The sequence below is a fragment of the Myotis nattereri genome (genome assembly GCF_964212035.1).
Source record: "Myotis nattereri genome assembly, chromosome: 16".
Taxonomy (NCBI): domain Eukaryota; kingdom Metazoa; phylum Chordata; class Mammalia; order Chiroptera; family Vespertilionidae; genus Myotis; species Myotis nattereri.
In genome coordinates, this window is record NC_138091.1 from 22,801,035 (window position 1) to 22,821,909 (window position 20,875).

The 20,875-nt window shown below is 53.8% G+C and overlaps 2 protein-coding genes across 3 annotated transcripts in view; one reads left to right on the forward strand and one right to left on the reverse strand.

The window, feature by feature from the left end:
* Positions 1–32: 32 nt before the first annotated feature.
* On the forward strand, positions 33–6,271 carry MRM3 (mitochondrial rRNA methyltransferase 3). The gene is made up of 4 exons (XM_081109957.1): positions 33–347; positions 568–812; positions 1,943–2,110; positions 4,187–6,271. Exons 1-4 carry the CDS (start codon positions 34–36, stop codon positions 4,720–4,722), a joined length of 1,263 nt encoding a protein of 420 aa, XP_080966083.1. The 5' UTR covers position 33; the 3' UTR covers positions 4,723–6,271.
* Positions 6,272–9,479: 3,208 nt separating this feature from the next.
* NXN (nucleoredoxin) overlaps positions 9,480–20,875 on the reverse strand; it is a gene marked incomplete at its 5' end in the record, with an annotated part of 151,365 nt that continues 139,969 nt past the window's right edge. For both annotated transcript variants that reach the window (XM_081109380.1, XM_081109379.1), the window contains 3 exons: positions 9,480–12,280; positions 15,198–15,322; positions 17,049–17,228. In XM_081109380.1, coding sequence (XP_080965506.1) covers positions 12,098–12,280; positions 15,198–15,322; positions 17,049–17,228 — 488 coding nt within the window. In that variant the 3' untranslated portion in view covers positions 9,480–12,097. The remainder of the gene's footprint in view (positions 12,281–15,197; positions 15,323–17,048; positions 17,229–20,875) is intronic.

Here is a 20,875-nt window from a genome sequence, read left to right on the forward strand (position 1 = left end):
CTTCCGTGACGCAGCCCCCCGGCGCCGGGGAAGATGGCGATCCTGGTGAAGGGCGTGGGATGGGCCCCGCGGCCGTTGCTGCCGGCGGTCCAGGCTTGGGACCTCGACGCCCGGCGCTGGGTCCGGGCGCTGCGGCGGAGCCCCGTGAAAGTGCTGTTTCCGTCCGGAGAGGTGGTGGACCGGAAGCCCGGCCCCGGGAAGCGGCCCCGGAAGGCGGCAGCCGAGGCCAGTCCCCACGTGCAGCGACCGCAACAGGCGCCTCAGGAGCCCCCAGCCCAGACGCCCAGCACCTGGGAAGAGTCGGGGCTTCGCTACGATAAGGCCTTCCCCGGGGACAAAAGGCTGAGGTGACGTGTTCCTAAACCGCGTGGACGCAGTGTCCCCGTCTCCCTTCCCGCCCCCCAGCGGGCCTGACCCTCTCTCCTCCGGCGGAGGACCTGCTCCAGCACCACCCGCTGGCTTTGGTCACGCACGGAGGGCAGCGCGGGCCTCCTGTCCGTTAGGGCGAGGCGTACCTCCGAGTCGGGAATGCATGCTCATTGCCAGTCTCTGTGTTTCCGCCCCCAGCAGCGTGATGACGGTCGTCAAGTCCAGGACATTCCGGGAAAAGCAAGGGAAGATCCTGCTGGAAGGCCGCCGGCTGATCGCGGACGCCCTCAAGGCCGGCGCTGTGCCCAAAATGTTCTTCTTCAGCCGCCTGGACTACCTGAAGGAGCTGCCCGCCGATAAGCTGAAGGGGGTCCGCCTCGTTAAGGTGAAGTTTGAGGATATCAAGGAATGGTCCGACCTAGTAACGCCGCAAGGAATCATGGGTCAGTGGCTGCGCGGTGTGTCACCAGCAGTGGAGGCCTGGGGTGGTTCGTTCATGCTCGTCTCCGGGGAAACACATTTTATTGAAACCAGATTCAAAGTGTTACTGAAGATGCCCAGAAAAAGAGAGTTCTCACATCTTCTATAAATCGTGCATCTTCTAGTATCGTTAGTGGAAAGTGAAGCCATCATCATTTGTATTACGGCTCTTTATTCCTCACACATTTTTTTTTTTTTAGGTCATTTCTTCAACCTTTAATGTCCAGCTAAACCTTAGGGAAACGTTTGCCAAAAGATTTAGCCACCCATTTCCACAACACCCCTGCCCGTGTGGTGATAGCTGTCGTTGCCTCCCGTGTTCTAGAAGCAGGTCTGAGCGCCAGTGGACTGCCCTGTTTGGCCCACGGAACAGGAAGCCTTGTCTTCCTGTGCTTGACTCGAACGTGAGGTTTTATGTAGCGGTGACGTCATTGATGGGGCAGGGACAGGGCTGTACGAGTCGGTGCTCTTGGTGTGAATGAACCGGAAGGGCTTGTGGGGAGGGCGGGCAGTGTCAGTTACCGTGAGCAGTGTACACACACCATTTACTCCTTTCACTTAGAAGGGAGTTTTTCCTAGGGAAATGTTTAGACGTGTGCGCAGAGAGGCGTACAGGGATGTTTATTGCAGGGTTGTTTATAATAGGGGAAATTGAAAAATATCCTCAATGTCAGTCCGTTGAAGATTTAAATAAACGTAGTACATTCAAGTTAGAAAACAAGAAGCAGCACTTAAAAGAATAAGATAGCTCCAAATGCATTGACTTGGTAAGTTCTCAAAGACGCGTTAGAGACGTAGGTAAGTAGAGTACAGGATGATACTGAGTATGATTTATTTTGTAAAAGAATAAAAGCACCTCTGTGTGGGTAGATGTGCACATATGTAGGTAGCTGCATGGAACAAGTTCTGAAAGTATACAGTACACTTCAAGATTGAAAGCACTTATGCGGGGGATCACTGGTAGGACTTCCTCTTTGAATTTTTTCAACCAGAATGTATTCAAGTAATTAAGAATATAGGTAGTGAGAAATAAAAGTCTAATTATTCCCCATGTCTACATAGGACAAGTGAACTTCCTGTTTTGTTTCCTCAGGGATTTTTGCCAAACCTGATCACGTTAAGATGACATTCCCAGCGACTCAGCTTCTCCATTCCCTGCCCTTATTGTTGATTTGTGACAATCTCCGAGACCCTGGGAACCTGGGGACGATTCTGAGATCTGCTGCTGGGGCAGGTTGCAGCAAAGTATTACTCACCAAAGGTAAGAGCGCTTGTGACTGGGTGGCCGTCTGTCGGTGAGCTGGCTCTGGGCAGAATGCCTGGATTTGAATCTTGGGTCTGCTCCTCATTAGCTACATGTCTGAGTGAAATTCTGAGTGTCAGTTTCCTCCTTGATAATGTGGGTATGAAAACAGAATCTACATGGAAGGTAGGATTAAGTTTTGAGGATCAAGTGACATAATGCACAGACAGTACTTGGCATTGTACCTGGCACATAGCAATTCAGTATATGTTGATTGTCTTTTAAAATTATTTTGACACCTGCTAAGTTATTAAAGAAAAAACTTAAAATCAGTCAGGGAAAGAAGTAGATGCTAGTTTTAATTTTTGATTTCAAGTCCTTTATTTAATGATCTTGAGTTTTCAAATTGTTGGGTATATGAGACCATTCTAATTCTTTGACATTCTGAATCCTGTGAAAGGAAATTATTTCAACAGAGTGCGATTATGAAATTGTGATACATTTCCCTTAGCCTCAGAAGTCAAACACCCCACAACACAAATTAGCCTCGTTACATTTTTTTCCTGTCTCCTCATTAGAAATGGGGATTTAGTAAGTTTGGTTCTAAACAGACTTGCCTAACAGTTGGGACAAGCCTAAAATGCCTATTACAACTTAGGGGAGGGTGGGAAGGAGAGGATCATTCATCAGAAATACTCAGGTTACCTTTCAGTGTAAACTAAAATTGGTACCCATTGCTGAGACTTGCCTAAATTCCTCTTTTAACTTTTCCCCCAGTCACACGTTGGAGTGCATTTCTCTGCCAGTGTGAGGGCTGGGTGCTTGGGCTCCATCATCAGTACCCACTTACCTGCCCCATTGGTGAGAGCTCTGAGAGTAGGTGTGGCTTTGGAAATGTTCCTGTATAACCCAAGTGATGTTTTCACAACGGTGCGGGGGGCTGTGTATGAGTGGTAGGAAGAGTAGGGAACACTTGGTGTGGTGCACAGTATTGAGGACATGTGGATGGAGGAAATCTCATCTTGCCCTGTACTCCCCCACCAAATAGAGGGGTCACACTAGATGGCTCTCCTCATGAATCTGGGCCCCTTTTTAAAATAACTTGTAGTGAGGAGACTTGTGCTAATGAGGAGGATGGTAGGTTTGTGGTGCCCTGGTCCTGCTGTCTGTTCCAGCACATGGTCCTAGGAAAGGTGAAGTATCTGCCAGTGCATAGAAGTTGTTGGGCTGAGCACGTGCCCGTACGTAAGAGAGTAGGTGGTATAGCCTTCTTGTTGTAAGAGCAGGTGTGTATGTGAAGGACCAGGCTGTTGCCTTGGTTCTCCCTGGATTACTGTAATTGCCTCCAATCTGATTTCTCCATCTCTAGCATCTTCCCTGCTCCAATCAGATTCAGCATTGAAGCCAAATGACTCTTTCTAAAACATAAACCAGATTCTGTCACTATTCTCTTTAAAATCTGCCGGGGCCCAACCCCAGCAGGTCCCTTCAATGTCATTTGTCTTCTGGATAAAATCCTGAGCTCATACCCTGTGCCTTTAAATTGGTCCTTACCTGCCTCCTGTCTTATCTCCCACCACACCTACCCATTAGTTTCCTAACCCACCTTACTTACAGTGTTTGGGCTGTGGCACTCTTCCCCCTTCTGTAGCTTTGACCTCTCCCTGGGCCTTTCTTTCTCCGACAAGATCCTCCTATCGTTCAAGATCCAGCTCAGTGTCATGTCTCTGGGGTGTTTTTCCTGGTAGTCCTTTGTGCAAGGGTTTTTCTGTTAGTTACCCTTTTCATGCTGCTTCTGTATCATGAGCTTGCTCAGGTGGGGGACTTTAAATGCTCTTGCATCTCCCATACAATGTCTGGAAGGTGTGAATGTTGAAGGGATGAATAAAGTCTGTTTGGGCACTAGCCGGAATTCCTCCTACAGTCCCATTGCTGGATAGTGCCATATCGGGGAGTCAGCGGTGCCAGCTATCAAGAACCTACAGTATGAGATTTTTTGCTTTATCTCCTGATCCAGAATTAATCTAGTTGACTTGAGAGTCCCCTCGTCTGGGAAGGTTTGTAATCTTAATTAGATCCTCTTTTATATTCTAGGCTGTGTGGATCCCTGGGAGCCCAAAGTGCTGCGGGCAGGTATGGGTGCGCATTTCCAGGTGCCCATCATCAACAACCTGGACTGGGAAACAGTGCCCAAGTACTTGCCCGACGATACCCGGGTCTACGTGGCAGACAACTGTGGCCTTTATACCCAGGCCCAGAAATCTAATAAAGCCAGTGACCATGGCTGGATCTGTGACCAACAACTCTCAAAGATTCACAAGTATGAGGAAGAGGAGGAGGAGGATCTAGAAACTGGAGCCAGCAAAGACTGGCTCCCTGAACTTGAGGTCCAGAGTTACGACTTGGACTGGACAGAGGCCCCAGCAGCAGTGGTCATAGGTGGGGAGACGCATGGCCTGAGCTTGGAGTCCCTGCAGTTGGCTGAGAGCACCGGGGGCAAGAGGCTGCTGATCCCTGTAGTGCCTGGCGTGGACAGCCTGAACTCGGCCATGGCTGCCAGCATCCTCCTTTTTGAAGGGAGAAGACAGCTGCGGCTCAGGGCGGAACACTTGAGCAGGGACAGGAGTTAGTTACCCCTGAGAGGGGACGTGGAAGTCATCCTTGGTTTGAGGCTGTCTCTAGCTCTCCTACATTAGGCTGGCAGAGTTGGTCATTATGGCTTCCCAACAGCGAGGCATAAAATTGTTGGGTGGTTATTAAAAAATAGAAATTTCCTTGAATTTTTGCTTATTCTTAAAAATAACAAAGGTCAAGATTCTTCCCGAGATCTCCCATTCCCCTCAATTTTTTACATATATGTGAAGGCTACAGGCGATGGCATTCAATGGCCAGCTGTCCTTTCCAGCTGGCTGTGTCAGTCTGCAATTTGTTCAGGCCCTGACTTAAACAGCCATTGTGTATGTAGAACACGACTCTCCCACTTCTGGTGATACAGCTGGTAGAAGCAGCGTAGTTCAAGTGGCATTATACCTTCTTAGCACCTCTGCAGATAATCTTTTTAAGGGCTCTGTTCAGAAAAGGAGGAAGCAGTTTTAAAATCTTCAGCTTAGTCTGCACCCGTTAGGAAAGCTGTACCCCCTTTTACTTGCTTCCTGCTATTACGTAACTTTTGGTTAAATGTCCTGACTGGAGTTACTTACATTAATCCCCTCTCCTGCATAGAGGAGCAGAACTTAGGAAAGTGCCAGCATTCCTGGTTGCTGTGCAAACGAGGGCTTCTGTGAGGGGAGAGAAGCTGAGGTTCTGAGGATAAGAGCCAGGGACCCTTGGGCCCATAACACTAGCTCTTCTGTCAAACCCCCAGCAGACAGTGACTGACTAGGTCCTCGCCACGTGCCAGCTGGGTGTAACCAGGAATAGGCAAATGCAGGTGGTGGTTGCTGTGCTTTAAGTCACTGCGGAACTGAAGGGTGCGACCTATCTCAGTCAGTGCTTTTGTGACCACAGAGGATGTGGTTGGAGTTGACACCACCAGAGCAGTGTGGTTTATTGCATCCCTTCTGCACAGTGGCTCCTACAATGGTTAGGGTTCCTTGGGAGCCCTTCAGCTGCTCCTTCCAGGGAGGCTGAGTTGCTGGCATTCCCAAGAGGCACCGAGATCTTCCTTTGCCTTTGGCTTTCCCAGGTCCCTGGTTAAACTTCCTTTCAAGAGAACCAAGAGTCTGACTCATGCCCTAGGTGGCAGAGGAGATTGCTTTGGCATGTTTGAGGGGAGGAGTTTTTGCAGGAACAATCTGGTTGGTTCTCTCCAAGCCTTATCAGAACTTTTGTTCCTGGTGCCACGCTCTGGTCTGTCTGGGCCTGCCTAGGGCCCTCCCACCCCCAAATGTCCAATGCAAGTGGCCCACAGATTAAGACCATCAACTTTTAGAAAGTGGAGGAGCCCACAAAGCCTGGGGCTCAGTCTGCCAGCCTCACAGCCACAGTGCCCAGCACTAAATCTGGGAGGCGGCCCAGAAAACTGCCACCCCTCTGTTGACATTTGGTCTCAGCACCTGGGAAAAAGTGCGAAAGAAAGTCAGTAAAGGGAGGCCCAGGCCCAGTGTTAAACCAGTCTGTAATTTCTGTCCCTGGGTTATGCTTCCTGCTGATTTCTGTTACAAAATAAAAATGAAAGCAACGCTATACCTTGTCCTTGTTCAGAAAAACAGTAATTCCACACCCATTTTATGCTGGGCGTAAGATGGAAATGAAATTTACAGCACTTTCACTCTGTGGCCAATGGCTTATACACCAGGCCTAGTGATTGCCTTTTGTGTTTTTGTGGGTGTAATATCAGAGGGGAGGGCACATTTTCCTTTCTTTAAAATGACTATAGGGGAAGCGAGTGAAGTTCTTGTTTGCTGAGTAATATTGGAAAATCGCTACCTTGAAGTCTCAATTTTGAGGCCAACACCTGCTCTGCCACCATTTCCCCAGGAAATAACAACTACTGAGCAGGATCTGACAAGCAAAACACTGCTTGGCTGAAAGGTGTCCGAAGGTTGGCCGAGCTTACCCCTGCCTTTGTGTTTGAGCAGTTGTAATACGATTCTGCCACAAGGTGGCAGCCATACCTCAAAACCATTCCCAACCGGCCGGGAGGCTTTTTCCTGGATTTAAGTTGAAAAGAGGATGGAGTATTTAAATGCTCCACCATGAAGCGTTTTGCAAGCCACTGTGCTCAGGGAAGTTGGAGATTCATCCATATTGTCATTCTCCGGGCAGAATTTGAAGTATAGGAGCTCAGTGGACCCAAAACTAAGGAGAAAAATGCATAAAAATGAGAAGTGGACACAGCAAAACAAAACTAGCACCTCACCCCCCCCCCCAACCCCGCCCCCTTGAATAGAACCTCTGAGAAAGCAGCTTCAGGCAAACACTGGGATCCCCAGGCCATACTGGGGACCACTGCCTCGCCCTTGGCTTGGAGCTTCTGGGCAGGGAGAGCTCCACCCCCCCCCCCCCCAAAACCTGTTTCCTTCTCCCAATCACAGCTGCTCTCCCAAGTGAAGGCCCAGAGGATGAACAGACCTAGGGACTGGTTCCCCCTGGGACCTACCTCTTGCCCCAGGGGTAACAGCAACACCAGATGTCATCACCATCCAAGCTGAGCAGCATTTAGCTCCACTTTTGTTCTGCCACCAAAGACCCCATAAGCAGTGCTCAGCCAGGGTCCCATGGGCAGTGCTGAAAACGCCTGGCTGCCCTGCTGGGCCCAGGGCTCCCCTCTTGGCCAAGCCACCTCTGCCCTCCTGCAGCTTTACATATTTTGGGGCGGGGGGCGGGGGGGGGGGGTAGACACACTCTTGTAGACACCTTAAACTTGAAGATCTTATTTTTGTCTTTTCATCAATTAATACACAAAGGTAATAAGCTAGCAGCCAGGTTACTGTGTGATCCAGACGACCGCTCTGGTGGAGGCAGCCTCTCACTAGGTTGCCCTGCTGCCTTGGAGCAGCTGAGAGAGCAGCTGCAAGCCGAGCTCTGCAAACAGCCGAGCTTAGGAAGCCAGGCTGCTGAAGGCCACATATGTCGGAAAAACCTGAACACATGACAAACAGCATAAGTTCTGTTCTCACTGCATTTGTTTTGTAGGGAAGCGCTGCTTTTTTAAATTGAAGCTTCGCCGAAACCGGTTTGGCTCAGTGGATAGAGCGTCGGCCTGCGGACTGAGAGGTCCAGGGTTCGATTCCGGTCGGGGGCATGTACCTGGGTTGCGGGCATATCCCCAGTGGGAGATGTGCAGGAGGCAGCTGATCGATGTTTCTCTCTCATCGATGTTTCTGGCTCTCTATCTCTCTCCCTTCCTCTCTGTAAAAAATCAATAAAATATATATTTAAAAAAAAAATAAATTGAAGCTTCTTAGTTGGTGAGGACCATCACTAAAGCTGCTGCTTCCTCAAAATGCAAGAAGGGAACAAAGGCTGGGGAGGTGGCCTGGCTGCAGCAGGGTCTGGCTTCCAAGCCTCCCTCTCACCACTCACCAACTGATTGCAACAGGCACAGTGGCTCGTGATTGGCCGGGCACTCCCAGAGCCTCTGATGTCCACAGGAGATGTGTTTTCTGGTCCTGAGATCCTGTCTCCTGTTGAATCCTAGTTCTAGCCCATTGTGGGTGACCTATTGGTGTGAGGCACCAGCGCCAGACTTGCGGCTGTCTCTGAGCGTCTCACCGGCCTGCTGCCTGGGGACAGAGGCTTTGGCACATTATTGAACGGAAACCTAACAGCCCCTCAGAACACTCCTACTCAAATTTAACAACACACTTCCTGGCTTGGGAAGTACTCCAAACACCAAGGGGGCGAGACATATTTATGTCTTGAAAATGAAGCACATTTACGTCATGCTTTCCCATGCAAGGGGTGTGTAGAACATCCTAATACCTATTTTCCCCAGTAGGAGAAACCCTGGCCATAACGCAGGCTCCATATAAAAATTTCCCTACATACAAGCCTTTTGTTGCCTGGGAAATATTTCACCCTTTGCACATGCACCATTCACACCAATAATGGAGCTAATAAACAACAGCCATTTGTCCCCAAAGAGTTTTCCTTTGCGCGGCCTGCCTGAAGGAAAGCAGGGGATGTTCTTCCCGTTTGTACCCGCAGAGAGGGAAAGGGGCTGAGTGCTCACGTCAGGCCCACTTACTGAGCCTGGGCCTCTGACCGTCCTTGTTTCACAAAGAGGCGCCCTGAGGAAAGCTGCAGAGGGCGTGGCTGAGCCCCGTACAATCTGTCCTTGGGTGGCATCCCGGTCCTACGGGGCAAGCACGGGCCTGTCCACACTAACCAGGGCAAACGACAGAACAGAATGTGCGCGTGCCCGTGCCTGCAGGACCAGAGGGGCATGGACCAGACACTCACTCAGCGCGCCCCCCCCCCCCCCAATCCAGCGCTGTAATTCAAGTGTACCGCCTTTCGCACGCCCACACGCACACGTGTGGCTCTCTTCTCAGGTGACAGAGCAACAGCTTATTAGACCCGGCAGATCTGTCCCTGGACCATATCCTAGTCTTTACATCATTGCAGAATTCTTTCTGCTGCCCTGCAAAAAGGCAGCAGGAGGAGAGAACAGCTTTTCGGTGTCTTTAATTAGGCAACAGGAAAAAACAAAGTCTGGCTGAAAATTACCACTTGAAGCTTGGCTGATGCCAAAAAAGCAGTACTGGCTCCCAGTGCTCGGGTAAGTGAGCGCCATTGATTTCAAGTGTGTGAGTGTGTGTGTGTGTGTACGGGTGGCGGGGGGGGGGGGGGGGGTAGGGGGGTGGGGGAGAGGAGGGAGACAAAGGAAGCTGGTGTTCAGTCACCCTCTGGCATCTGCAACTGCCCATTGTAATACCAATCTAGAAGAAGCAGATCTTTATTGTTGGGGACAGATTTAAAAAAACAAACAAAAACACACACCCTCATTTCTGCTGTGAAAACGGATAGAATCGAATCTGGAAGTCATTGTGGTGAGCACAATCTGGAACCCGGGGGTGGCATTTTTACAACCGCCATCCTGCCTCAAGCTGCAGGGCATGGTTTCCTTAGCTGCTGTCAGAAACCCCTGAATACGCGACAGCTGGTGTTTTAACCTGCTTCCAATTAGCGACAAGAATTTTAAGGTATTTTGGAGGTGCTTAGTGGAAATTAAGAAGCCACCCACTTCGTCTGTACCAATAACCTTTAAGATCGCTTGCACTATCAAGACAGGGATGTTTCACTGTCTTGCTCCCCCAGTATTGCCCCCCAAAGTCGCCATTCTATAACCCTAATGCACCTTTTTAGTGAAGCTTCGCACCGATCTTAACCTGCACCCCCTCTCTAAAGGGGATTCTGGCGCCAAGGAGCTAGTTGACTTTAGTGGCAAGTAGTTCAATCAGCCCTGTACGGGACATAGGACCACAGATGACCTATTTTTTTCTGTTGCAATGACTCACAGGGACTCTTCACTGGACTTTGTTCCTTCCACCCCAGAAGATAAGTAGCTGCTACGAGACCACCTTCCTCCCAAGGTCATCACGATACAGGGTACGGACAGAAATCTTACCCATCTTCCTAAGGAGGTGAAACTCAACTTGTCCCTACCCCCATCCCACCCCCCAAGGGAGACACTGACAGGGTCCCCAGAGAAACCCCAGCCCTAAGACAGAGCGAGGTGTGAGGATCTCCAACTACTGCCTCATCCATCGCAGGGAGACACGGGCCGGATGCCTTGTGTTTCCCAACCTGGACTTCTCCAGCTTCAGAGCATCTGCTCCCCTACAGGGAGGGAATGAGCACACATGTCCACAGGGATGTCTGCTCTGAGAATCCACCACCTGCAAAGGCGAGTCAAACCAAGAGAGATGGCGGCCAGGCCTCCCGCAGGGAGCTGCCTCTAGTGCTCGAATCCGAACGAGCTTTCCGGCTTCTGGAGGATTTGACAGATGACCACGTTGGGTCTCGGGGTTCTCGACAATTCTGAAACGTAGCCACCAGGTGTCCAGTGAAAATTGAGAGGCTCTCCTATGTCCCATCCCCCTGCCCACCTCCTACAAGCACAGCACCACAAGCAAAAAGATGTTTGTTATTAAGGACAGGAATGGCCAAGTGGTTGGTAACGTCCAGAGATGCCTGCTTTATTGCTTACTAGGTGATTGCATTTCAGGCTGGTGACATCGAGTAACAGTCTCGTTACCAACTAATTTTGTACCTCTGAACTACAAATCAACAATCCAATTCGGCAAGAAGCAGTGGTGTTACAGCTAACTGGGGGCTGGGTTTTCCAAATCCATGGTCTTGGCTGGCAGAGTGCCATGAGCAGGGCCACGGGGAAGGTCTGGGATTGCTTTAAGGACGCTGACATCTGGTTGAAAGAGGCTAAAACCCTGCAAGTCCCCAGGCAAACCCTCCGTCACAAATCCCAAGAACACAGATGTTATTCTCCTTTTAGTGGTCAGTTCAGCCCAAATAAGGAGCCGACTACCAGGGTCTAGCCAAGTGGGTCCGAGGCCTGCTCTTCATCGCCATGTCCTCTGCCCTCACTCCACCCGCGGGCACAGCTCTGCCTGCAGGTTCTTAGGGGAAAGCAATGCTTCTGGTAATTTCTCTCCTTTTTGTTCTGCTTTGAAAAGACAAGGGAATGACAGGGGTAACCAGAGGTGGGCATGGGCACCTCAACAGAGCTCCGTGGTCCCAGGCCCAGAGCCGGGCTGAGTCAGCGGTCTGCACTGGGAGGTGGTGCTCCTCTAAGAACCAGGGCCAAGTGCATCTCCTTGGGAAGAAGTCCAAGGGGGAAGGATTTATTAACAAAATTCCAAGCTAGTGGGGGCTGTTCATAGGAGAAGGCAGAAACTTAGAGAAGGTCAAGATCAAGGAAGAAAGATAAGGAAGGAATGAGAGCTCTTCTCCCATGGTAGGAGCCCAATCAAATGAAGCAATTACTACATGAATCATGACTGGAGCTATTTTTTTTTTCTTCTCACCAGAAAAGAACACAAGCTTCCTTTGAGATCTGAGATCAACTGCCCAAGAACCAACGGACAAGCTAGTTTTCCCTAGACCGAGACAGTCATCTAGAAAGGCTTTCTCACCAGAAGCTCTCAGCTAAGGCCTGACGAGGCGGTGGCCCTGTCCCTGCCCCACCTGTGCCACTGAACTGTGTGAGCCAGAGCGCCGCGCGCTGTCCCCGCAGGCTCACTCGGAGGAACAGCTGGTGACAGGGAGTGACGCAGCCCCAGCCCTGGCCGGGTTACGGCAACCCTGCGAATCCCAAGCAGCGTCTCCAAACATGGTGGTTCTTCTGCTGCTGAGAGGATGCGCACCCAGGGTGCTGGCTGAGGAGTTAATGCAGAAAACAAGGCACCACAGAGAGGTTGGACACTTGGGTTGTGTGATTCAGGACACGCGGGAGAGTCCATGGGCGGAGGGAAGGAAGGGGGAGAGGGGGAGGAGGAGAAGACCGAGTTTTAAATAATGTCTCCCGAGGCCGGAGCCCCACTAGATGGGCTCTGGTTTGAGCTTTTCTGCTAGGAAGTCATTCACAAAGGCCTCCACAATGGCAGGGGTGATCTCCTCCACGTCCATCACGTACTTGGCCCGGGCTGACATGTCCAGGATGGTGAGCAAGGGGGCGGCCTCGGGCAGGTTGGTGTAGTCTCGCAGGGAGTCGGTCATGTCATCCTGGAAGTCACCAGAAGGGAGAGACAACCCGTAAGTTTTCAAGAGAGTGGAAAGTCCCCTGGGCCCAGGTTCCCCAGGTGGCGTGGGATAGACCCACTCCATCATCACCCTGAAGAGCGGGCCTCCTCCATGGAAGACGGGCTCTCAGAGTGCGGAGCAGTGGGCCCTGCCCTGCCTTGCAGAGGGGGAGGCTGGTTCCGAAAATTCTCTCTGCATCACCCCAAGCCCCCAGGCGAGTCTTCTTTATTAGCACGAAAGCCTCTGCTTTGCAAAAAAAAAAAAAAAAAAAAAAAATGTGATGTCCTTTGATTACTTGCTTTTGCAGTCAGCTCTCAATCATTTGCGGCCCCACTGTGCCGAGGCCGATCTGGGCTCCAGCCCAGCCTGTGCTTCAGGGGGCAGGCATCGCAGAACCAGGTGGCAAGACAGGGCTACAGAGACACTACTGATGTTGACACGAGCTGCTGTACTTATCTGAGCAGGAAGCTGACCCTTTCCCACACATTCCCAGGGACTGTCCAGGAGAATTTTCCTGACATCAGATGCAGCCTTATTAGGTATAAAGACAAACACAGAAATCCAAAGACCAGGAGACAGACTCGCAAGGTAACCATCTGGAACTCCCTTTCACACTGCCGATCCTCATTTGGCAGGTAACAGAAAACGGACCCTACGGACCCATCCCGCGGCGGTCTCACTATACAATGTACAGGCTAGTATTCTACACGGAGGGAAAGACCGGAGTCTCCCTGCTGAGAAAGGGCGTGGGGTATCCCTGGCCTTATGCTGGTGAGCATGAGGCATGAAACTTACAGCTCACCGGTGTCTGAGACCAAAAGAATTCCTTCCTCAAAGGGCACACCTTTAGGAAGATTATTGGTAACCATCTCTTCCCCCAACCCCAGAATTGCTCAGTGACTCAGCAGCTCTGGCCCTCCACATGGGTAACTGAACAATCTTCATGATTAACAGAGAGAGACACCTGAAAACTGCTGAACGTAGATTCCCATTGCCTCCCCTCCCCAGAGAGATGACTTTTAATGATTATTAAGGCTTCAGAAGGGATGGCTTTTGCCTGCCCGAGTGGACAGGATGGAGACAAACAAGGGGTCCCCCTTAGCCCTGGTTGGAATGTGAGAGGCCGGAATCCTGAGCTCAGAGGTGCTCGGTGAATGCCAGATGTCCCAGCGCCCTGTGCCCATCCTCCTTCCATGCTGCCTTCCTTCCGAGCATGCAGACAGAAACTGGACCAAGGGAGATGCCGAGGCCAGGAGCTCAGGTGAAACGCACAGGAAGGACGGGGCGGCCAGGTAGGGAACTGGAGCAGTGGATGACCAAGCCCCTCTGTCCAGCTCTCTGGTCCCAGCACCCTTCCCTCGTGGGCCAGTCCACCTGCTGGGCCACAAGGACAAAGGAGCAGGACACTGCTTCTGAAGTCACACCAACCTCACACTCCCTTCTCTGTCTGCTACCTACTTAATGTGTGGCTCTGGCAAGTCACTTCCCTGAGCCCAGGTCTCCTGCCTGTAAAATGGATTTAATACCAGGTCACACGGGGCTGGGTGAGGCGTGAGAGCAGCCGGCACCCAGCCCAGCCGGCCAGACGGGAGCATCTCACCCTCTCCGAGCCTCACCCTCCTCATCTGTGAAGCAGCAATGATTATATCGAGCCAGAGAGGGGGGGACAAATGGGACCGAACAGGGGAAGCACTTGGCTTGGTGCCTGGTATGTAGAAAACCCACAAAATGTCCCCTTTCAGCCACATTTCTACAGCAGCTCCTGGAGCCCTCCAGCCCCACCCCCACCAGCCCAGCTCTTTCTGTTCTACACCCATCTTTTCCCTCGGAGCTGTCTGGACAGGGTCAGAGTTGAATGAAATTCGGAGCAGCCTGCATTTGTGCTTTGTGTGGAGTGGGCTCGTGTAGCCCCAAGGCAGGGCCTGTGAACCTGCTTTGTCCCCGCCACCCCACGGCCGAGCAGGGGAACTTCAGCTGCCAGCAGGGGCCCGGCAGGGCTTAGCAGGGGAGGCTATTGAGGGGGTGATGAATGGGTGCTGGTTCAGGGTGTCTGGCCACTGCTGCCTCTCCTGGGATCCAAATACAGCCTGAAAAAAGCATGGGCTCTGACCAACTGGGGGTACCGATGGGCAGAAGGAGGCCCCGGGGCTTCAAAAAGTGTCTGTTAATAACCGGCGGGTGGCTGGTGCCTGGTGCCTGGTGCCTGGCTGGATTGGGGAGGCGGCGGAGCATGTGCAGAGGTGGCTCCTGAGGAGGGGAACCAAGGTAGGGCGCCTGCGCTGATCCCATCTTGCAGACTCCCAGACTGCAGGGCGGAGCCTCCTGTATCTCAGGAGGAGGCAGGCGCCTGCTGGAGGTGGCCAGTGAAGGGCCCTGCCTTCTCACCCTGTAGAAGTCCTCCGCTCCGTCCAGCCCAACTTCATGAGACAGGCCTTGAGAGAGGGGGATGTGGGCAGTTTCCAGCCTCGCACCCTCCCTGGCTGGCTGGGAGGGACTTCAGGTCAGAGCGTGGCCCCCGGCGGGATCCCTGTCCTGGGAAAAGCTCACTGGAGGGCTGGTGAGGCGGGGCTGACCTAGCAGACACTCTGTAAAGCAGCAAGGGCCTGGTTCCGACCCAGCCCCAAGGGAGGGAGTGTGGACCGCGATCTTGGTGGCTGCAGAGAGGGCTCTGCCTGGGAGGGCTCCCTGCAGCTCGGAGGCCGCTGAGCGAGGGAGAAGGAAGGAGGAGGCAGCCAGGCGGGAGGTGGTTTTCCACGACACACCTTTTTACGCCTCACCTGTCTGTGAGCTCGTCCGGAAGTACCGGCACCCCAGACCCCAGGTCCCCCTTCATCATCCCCCAAAGCCCATCACTCAAGTTCCAAAGGTCTGCCCCTGGTCTGGCCCAGGCGGCACTCACCTCCCCCGCCACGAAGAACAGGAGCGGCGCCTCCTCCTCTTTGGCTTTGTACTTGGCGATGATCTTCTCAGCTATGGGCTGGATCAGCTGCTTGGCCGCCTCGGACTCCCCATCATCCTCAGAATCTGTGATGGGGCGAGAAAGACATGGAGCACAGGGCTTGTCAGCAAGTGGTGCCCTCAGGGCTGAACCGCCCACATGGGCAGCCCCTGAGTGGGCGCGATTCCCTGGGGACACGGGCCTTGCCTCCTGTGCAGGAGGGAGGCCTCCTGCTCACACTGTGCCCTCCTGCACTGCGCTCCCAGGAACAACTCACCTCACTGAGTAGCACTAACGCCCCCAAGCAAAGGTGATACGTTCCACTCAGTTCTTCACAAACCCACCTTGGGAGCTAAGCTTCCCCTAAGCCAGGCCTGGAGGTCCCCAGTAGAGTCTCTCTCAGTCACAGAATGAGATGCCGGGACTCGGATCACTGACTTCCTAATGAAAATGGCAGAGGTGGTGGTGGTGGGTGGGGCTGTCCTCTGGCCAGCGGCTTTGGTGGCCCCGGGGAGGCACAGCTAACAGCCCGGCTCGCCTGGGAGGGACAGGCTGCTGCTTGGAGACCACCCAGCGAGGCTCCCCAGAGCCCCCTGTGGGGCATCCCTTGCCTCCAAGAGCAGCCACACACTGGGGCCCCGGGCTCAGTCCCGTTGAACCCTGTAACTGAGAACAACAGTGACATCCTAAGTTGCAGAGCTGGAGGGTAGGGGCAGCAGGTGCCAGCAGGCGACTTTCACCCAGAAATGCCACACAGCTCGAGGGGCCTGCAGCACGCAGATCCTGTGGGACTCTCTAGATCCACGTCTAATTCGCTCTGTGATGCTGGAACTCGCCTGGCTTCTCTGGGACTCTCTTTCCACATCTGCAGGTGGCCAGTGAGGTTCCCAGTTGTCCCTCAGTTCAGAATTGTTTCCCAGCCCCGGGACAAAGGTGTGGGAGCCTGTAGCAGGCGGGGAAAGCCCCAGGCCATCTTTCCCCGGACAGATAGCCTCTGGACAGACAGCCTCTGTCCTCAAAGCGCAGGACCAGCCTGCAGTGGGTGTGCTCAAGAATTTCCGAGTCTGCGTGCGGCCCCCTTCCCGGGGGGTCTCCAAACCAGACCTCCAGAGAACGGGGGTGGGAGTTGCACACATCCCCAAACCCACCTCGCTGAGTGGGCATGGCGGCCTCTCAGCCATGCTCCTAGGACCCAAAGTTACTTGGAGCTGAGCAGCGAGTCCCCAGGCAGAGGCTGAGGTGGGTCTTGGGCAGCAGTTGCTCTGTTAGCACCTCACGGGGCTGCGGGGAGCCAAGTCCATCTTCCTGTGCCCTCCTGCCTCTCCCAGCAGCCACCCACCGAGCGCCAGAGTGAGCCACACAGGGGAGGCGGAGAGGGGAGGCTGGCCACACAGATGCCACCTGAGGCTGGGAGAGCCCCAGCAGCCCGGCCATTGGCCAGAACACAGGTGACCAGCAGCAGCAGCAGCCCGAGGGGTGAGGGCGGGGGGGGAGCCTGGGCCCGGCAGCTGCCTCGGTGCAGCCCCACCTCCTTCCAACAATGGGCCTGTTCATGGGGGCCCAGGGCCTGACCTATGCTTCCCAGCTGGCGGTCGGGAGCAGCTAGGAAGGAAAGCACAGCAGCAGCTCCCAGAACCCCTCCCACAGGGGGAGAGCCATGAATAAATCATTGGGGTCAAAAGCAAGGCTGCAGGGAGAGACAAAGGCCCAGGCTCCACATTGTTCTGTGACAGAAAGAAGCTGTAGGGACAGACATGTCCCACGTGAGGTGGGTCGGTCCCGCCCACCCTGGGACCCCGCTGAGCTTCATACCTACAAATAGGACGAGGCAGGGGCCCTCATTGAGCTGCACGGCGTTGGAGTCGGACAGTTCCAGCACGGGCTTGGGGTGCCACGGGAACTCCCTGCAGTCCGCGTCGTTCAGCACCTCCACCCGCCCCTGCCGCGTGATCACCTCCCCCTGCGGGTCCAGCACGATGAGGGTGGGGATGCCTGCAAGAGAAAGAGCTGGTGTGGCCACCGCCCGCAGGAGGGGCAGCTCCCACCCAGAGGGCACAGGAGGACCCTGGACGAGGCAGAGGCTCAGGAAAGCCTCGGATGGGATCGGGCCCAGCCCCTGATCAGTCGTGGAACTCCGCTGGGTCTGCACACCCCTTCTCCACGGGACCCGGAGCAAGTCCCTTCTCCCCTTTGTGCCACCGGGTGGATGTCCTGCAGTTCCCACCTCACCCCACTGTGTAAAGATCAACGAGTTGTGTATTTAAACATCGCACAGGGTCTTGACACAGGGAAGCAGTCGATAAATCCTAAACGATCCCAAAGAGGCAGGAAACGCTGCCCCCACCTGCCAGGAGTCCGACTGTAACTGATGGTGTGAACACACGCTCCCAGGCAGTGTACAGACGCCAAACCAACACAAATCAACCATGCCGTGGGCGCCACACAGAGGCGGGGCCTGTGTCGGGGAGGAGCCTGGGGCCGGGCGGCAGCAGGACAGGAGGAGGACAGCTGGCTGCCCAGGGGGCCAGTGGCCCAACTCCAGCCCTGCAGCCTGGGAAGGTGGCAGCCCCACCCCCCAATTCCAGTCCTGCAGCCTGGGGGCGTTCCAATACCTGCTCTGAGGGGTCCAGTCCCTGGAGGGAGCAAGGCAGCCACCCTCACATGAGAGTCCTGGGCCGGGGTAACAAATGCCACACATAGCTCCCTGCACACCCCAACCCCACCCACAGAGCTGCAGATAGAAAATCAGAGCAACCCATCCTGGGTTCCAGTTGCATCTGGGTTTTCCACCTCCTGCTCTTTGCGCCCGCTGCTTCTCCTCCAGCCAGGGCCACCCCCACGACCACAGCCCACAGAGTCAGCCTCAGCCCTGCCCTTTGGGGTCACTTGCCTCTCCAGGCCAGCTCGCACTAACCAGCGCCTGTCTCCTGGAGCTGACCGGGCTTTAATTGGACACGGGCAAGTGAAAGCCAGGGCAATTTAATATGTATAGATTCCAATGCATTCAGTCGGTAATTTGCTCCACTGACATTTTACTTCTCCGTGGGGGGTACACTGAGGTACCAGAAATACGGCCCTGGTGTTTTTTAACCTGCCATGGCGGCCGGCGGCGGGCACCTGGTGGTGGGCCTGTCTTCAAAAGGAAAACGAATCCATTCTGCCCGCACCTATTGGAAGTGGCTCAGCGTGTGCGGGACAGACCCCGAGAGAACCAGGCTCCGGCGGGCGGCCATTCTCTGGCAGCACAGCCCGTTCTCACGGCGCTGTAGGAAGCAGAGCTGTCCAGGCCCCGGGAGTCTGTGTTGGAGCGCAGGAGACCAGCTTTATATTATCTGCCCCCCTCCCCCTCCCCCGCCCCCGCCCCCAGCCCCCAGCCTGGATTTGTCCCCATCCCTAAGGATCGGGCTGGGCTTTGAGTCAGCAGCCTTACCCAAGGCTGGGGCTGGGGCCACAACAGGCCGGCTGCTGCAGAGGGGTGCCTCCCATCGCCATGCCCTACCTCGAGAATGCTTTGGCAACGTTCTTTAATCAGAGAATCGGTGTATTTCTTAAACTGGGCAATTGCTAGTGTTGGGTTAAACTGGGGCCCACCCACTGCTATGATTAGACCCAGCAGCCGGCCCGTTTGTGGCCCACACGTGGGATGTCCAGTTGGTCTGTGGAGGGCAAGCAGGCCCAGGGGACAGAGAAGGGAGGAAAAGTAAAATCTGAAGGCAAAGAAGTCCACTTCCTGGTTCAGTGCCTCCGTTTCTCCAAGGGACTACTCTAAAGGGCCTTTTTTGTTACCATGGCTGCAGCCATGCCCGTGGGGACCAGGGTGGCAAGGTAAGAACCCAGAGCCCCCAGCTGGCTGCAGAGGAGCCCTCAGCTGATTCCAAGAAGGAACCGCTCCACTGGGCCTGCGTCTCCCCTCCCCTCCCCTCCCCTTCCCTTCTCTCCCCTCCAACGGTGGGAAAGCAGGCCCCGCTTGTATTGGTGTTTCAAGCCCTGAAGCCCAGTCTAAAAGCCCCAAACAGCCCAGCCGGTGTTGCCCAGTGGTTGAGTGTGGACCCATAAACCAAAAGGTCGCCGGCTCTATTCCCAGTTGGGGCAAATGCATGGATTGAAGGCCCAATCCCCAGTGGGTGGCATGCAGGAGGCAGTCAATCAATGTTTCTCTCTCATCAATGTCTCTATCACTGCCTCTAAAAATCAATAAAAACATACATTCATACAGATACACATAAAAGCCCAAAATAACAAGGTGCATGTGACTGTATCCACATTCAGACTTCGACCTGGAGAAGCCCATCTCCGGCCCCGTGCAGGCCCCCTTCCCATCCCCAGATCTTGATTCCTTTGGCCCCAGAACCCTGAGGGCATGTGCCTTCCCCCAGGACGAATGAGTGGGCAGGAGAGGGGAAGCTGGGCATCTGCTCTGCCAGGCTCAGGAAACACTCCCCGCCCGGTGCTCAAGCCTCATAGCAGATGGTATGGGAAGTACGGCTACCCACCCAAGGCCCCCCCGCCAGCCAGTGGCCGAGCTGGGACAGGACCCCTGGACTGCCTGTGTACCAGCAGCTGCTCTTTCTATTGGGCCACCAGATGGCGGGGCTCTCACAGCCCCGTGACTAGGGCACAGGAAGGGCCCTGCATCTACAGGTTGCTGCTCCACCCACCTCCCTCTTCCCTCTCCTCCCATGGCTGCAGGGGAAGGAGGCTGAGACTACAATCACCTCTTCCCTCTCCTCTGCCATCATGAATTCCCTGCTCCCCTGCCCCCATGAAGCAGAGACTTCTAAGGAGAAAATAGGGCAGAGGCTCTAACGGGAAATGTAAAGGGAATGGGACATTTCTAGCCGATGCCTTTATTTGAAATAACTTCACACCAGCAAGGGGCTTCCCCGGAGGGAATGGAAGGGGCAGCTCATCTCTGCTTCACTTACACTCATCGCTCCCCAGCCGGGATGGCTGGGGGGCTACTATGGCTACAATTTTAAGGAAGATCCGGGCACGTCGCTTAACTTCTGAGAGACTCATTTTCCCAGCTGTCACACGGGGGTAGCGATAGTTCCCTATCTTATTTGGTTGTTGTGAAGAATAAATAAAGTGACAAGTATAAAAAGCTTTTAAAAACACACGCACATTTTTTAAATTGATTTCAGAGAAGAAGGGAGAGGGAGAGAGATAGAAACGTCAATGATGAAAGAGAATCATCATTGACTGGCTGCCTCCTGAAGGCCCCACACTGGGGATGGAGCTCGCAACCGGGGCATGTACCCTGATCTGGAATCGAACCGTGACCTCCTGGTTCATAGGTCGATGCTCAACCACTGAGCCATGCCAGCCGGACATAAAATGCTTTTTAGCAGAGTATCTGGTAAGCAGTAAGTATGCCATAAATATAAGGTCTTGTTATAAACAAGCTCGTCACTATTTTTTTTTTTTTACTATATGTTTTATTGATTTTTTACAGAGAGGAAGAGAGAGGGATAGAGAGTTAGAAACATCGATGAGAGAGACGCATCAATCAGCTGCCTCCTGCACACCTCCTACTGGGGATGTGCCCACAACCAAGGTACATGCCCTTGACCGGAATCCAACCTGGGACCTTTCAGTCCGCAGGCCGACGCTCTGTCCATTGAGCCAAACCGGTTAGG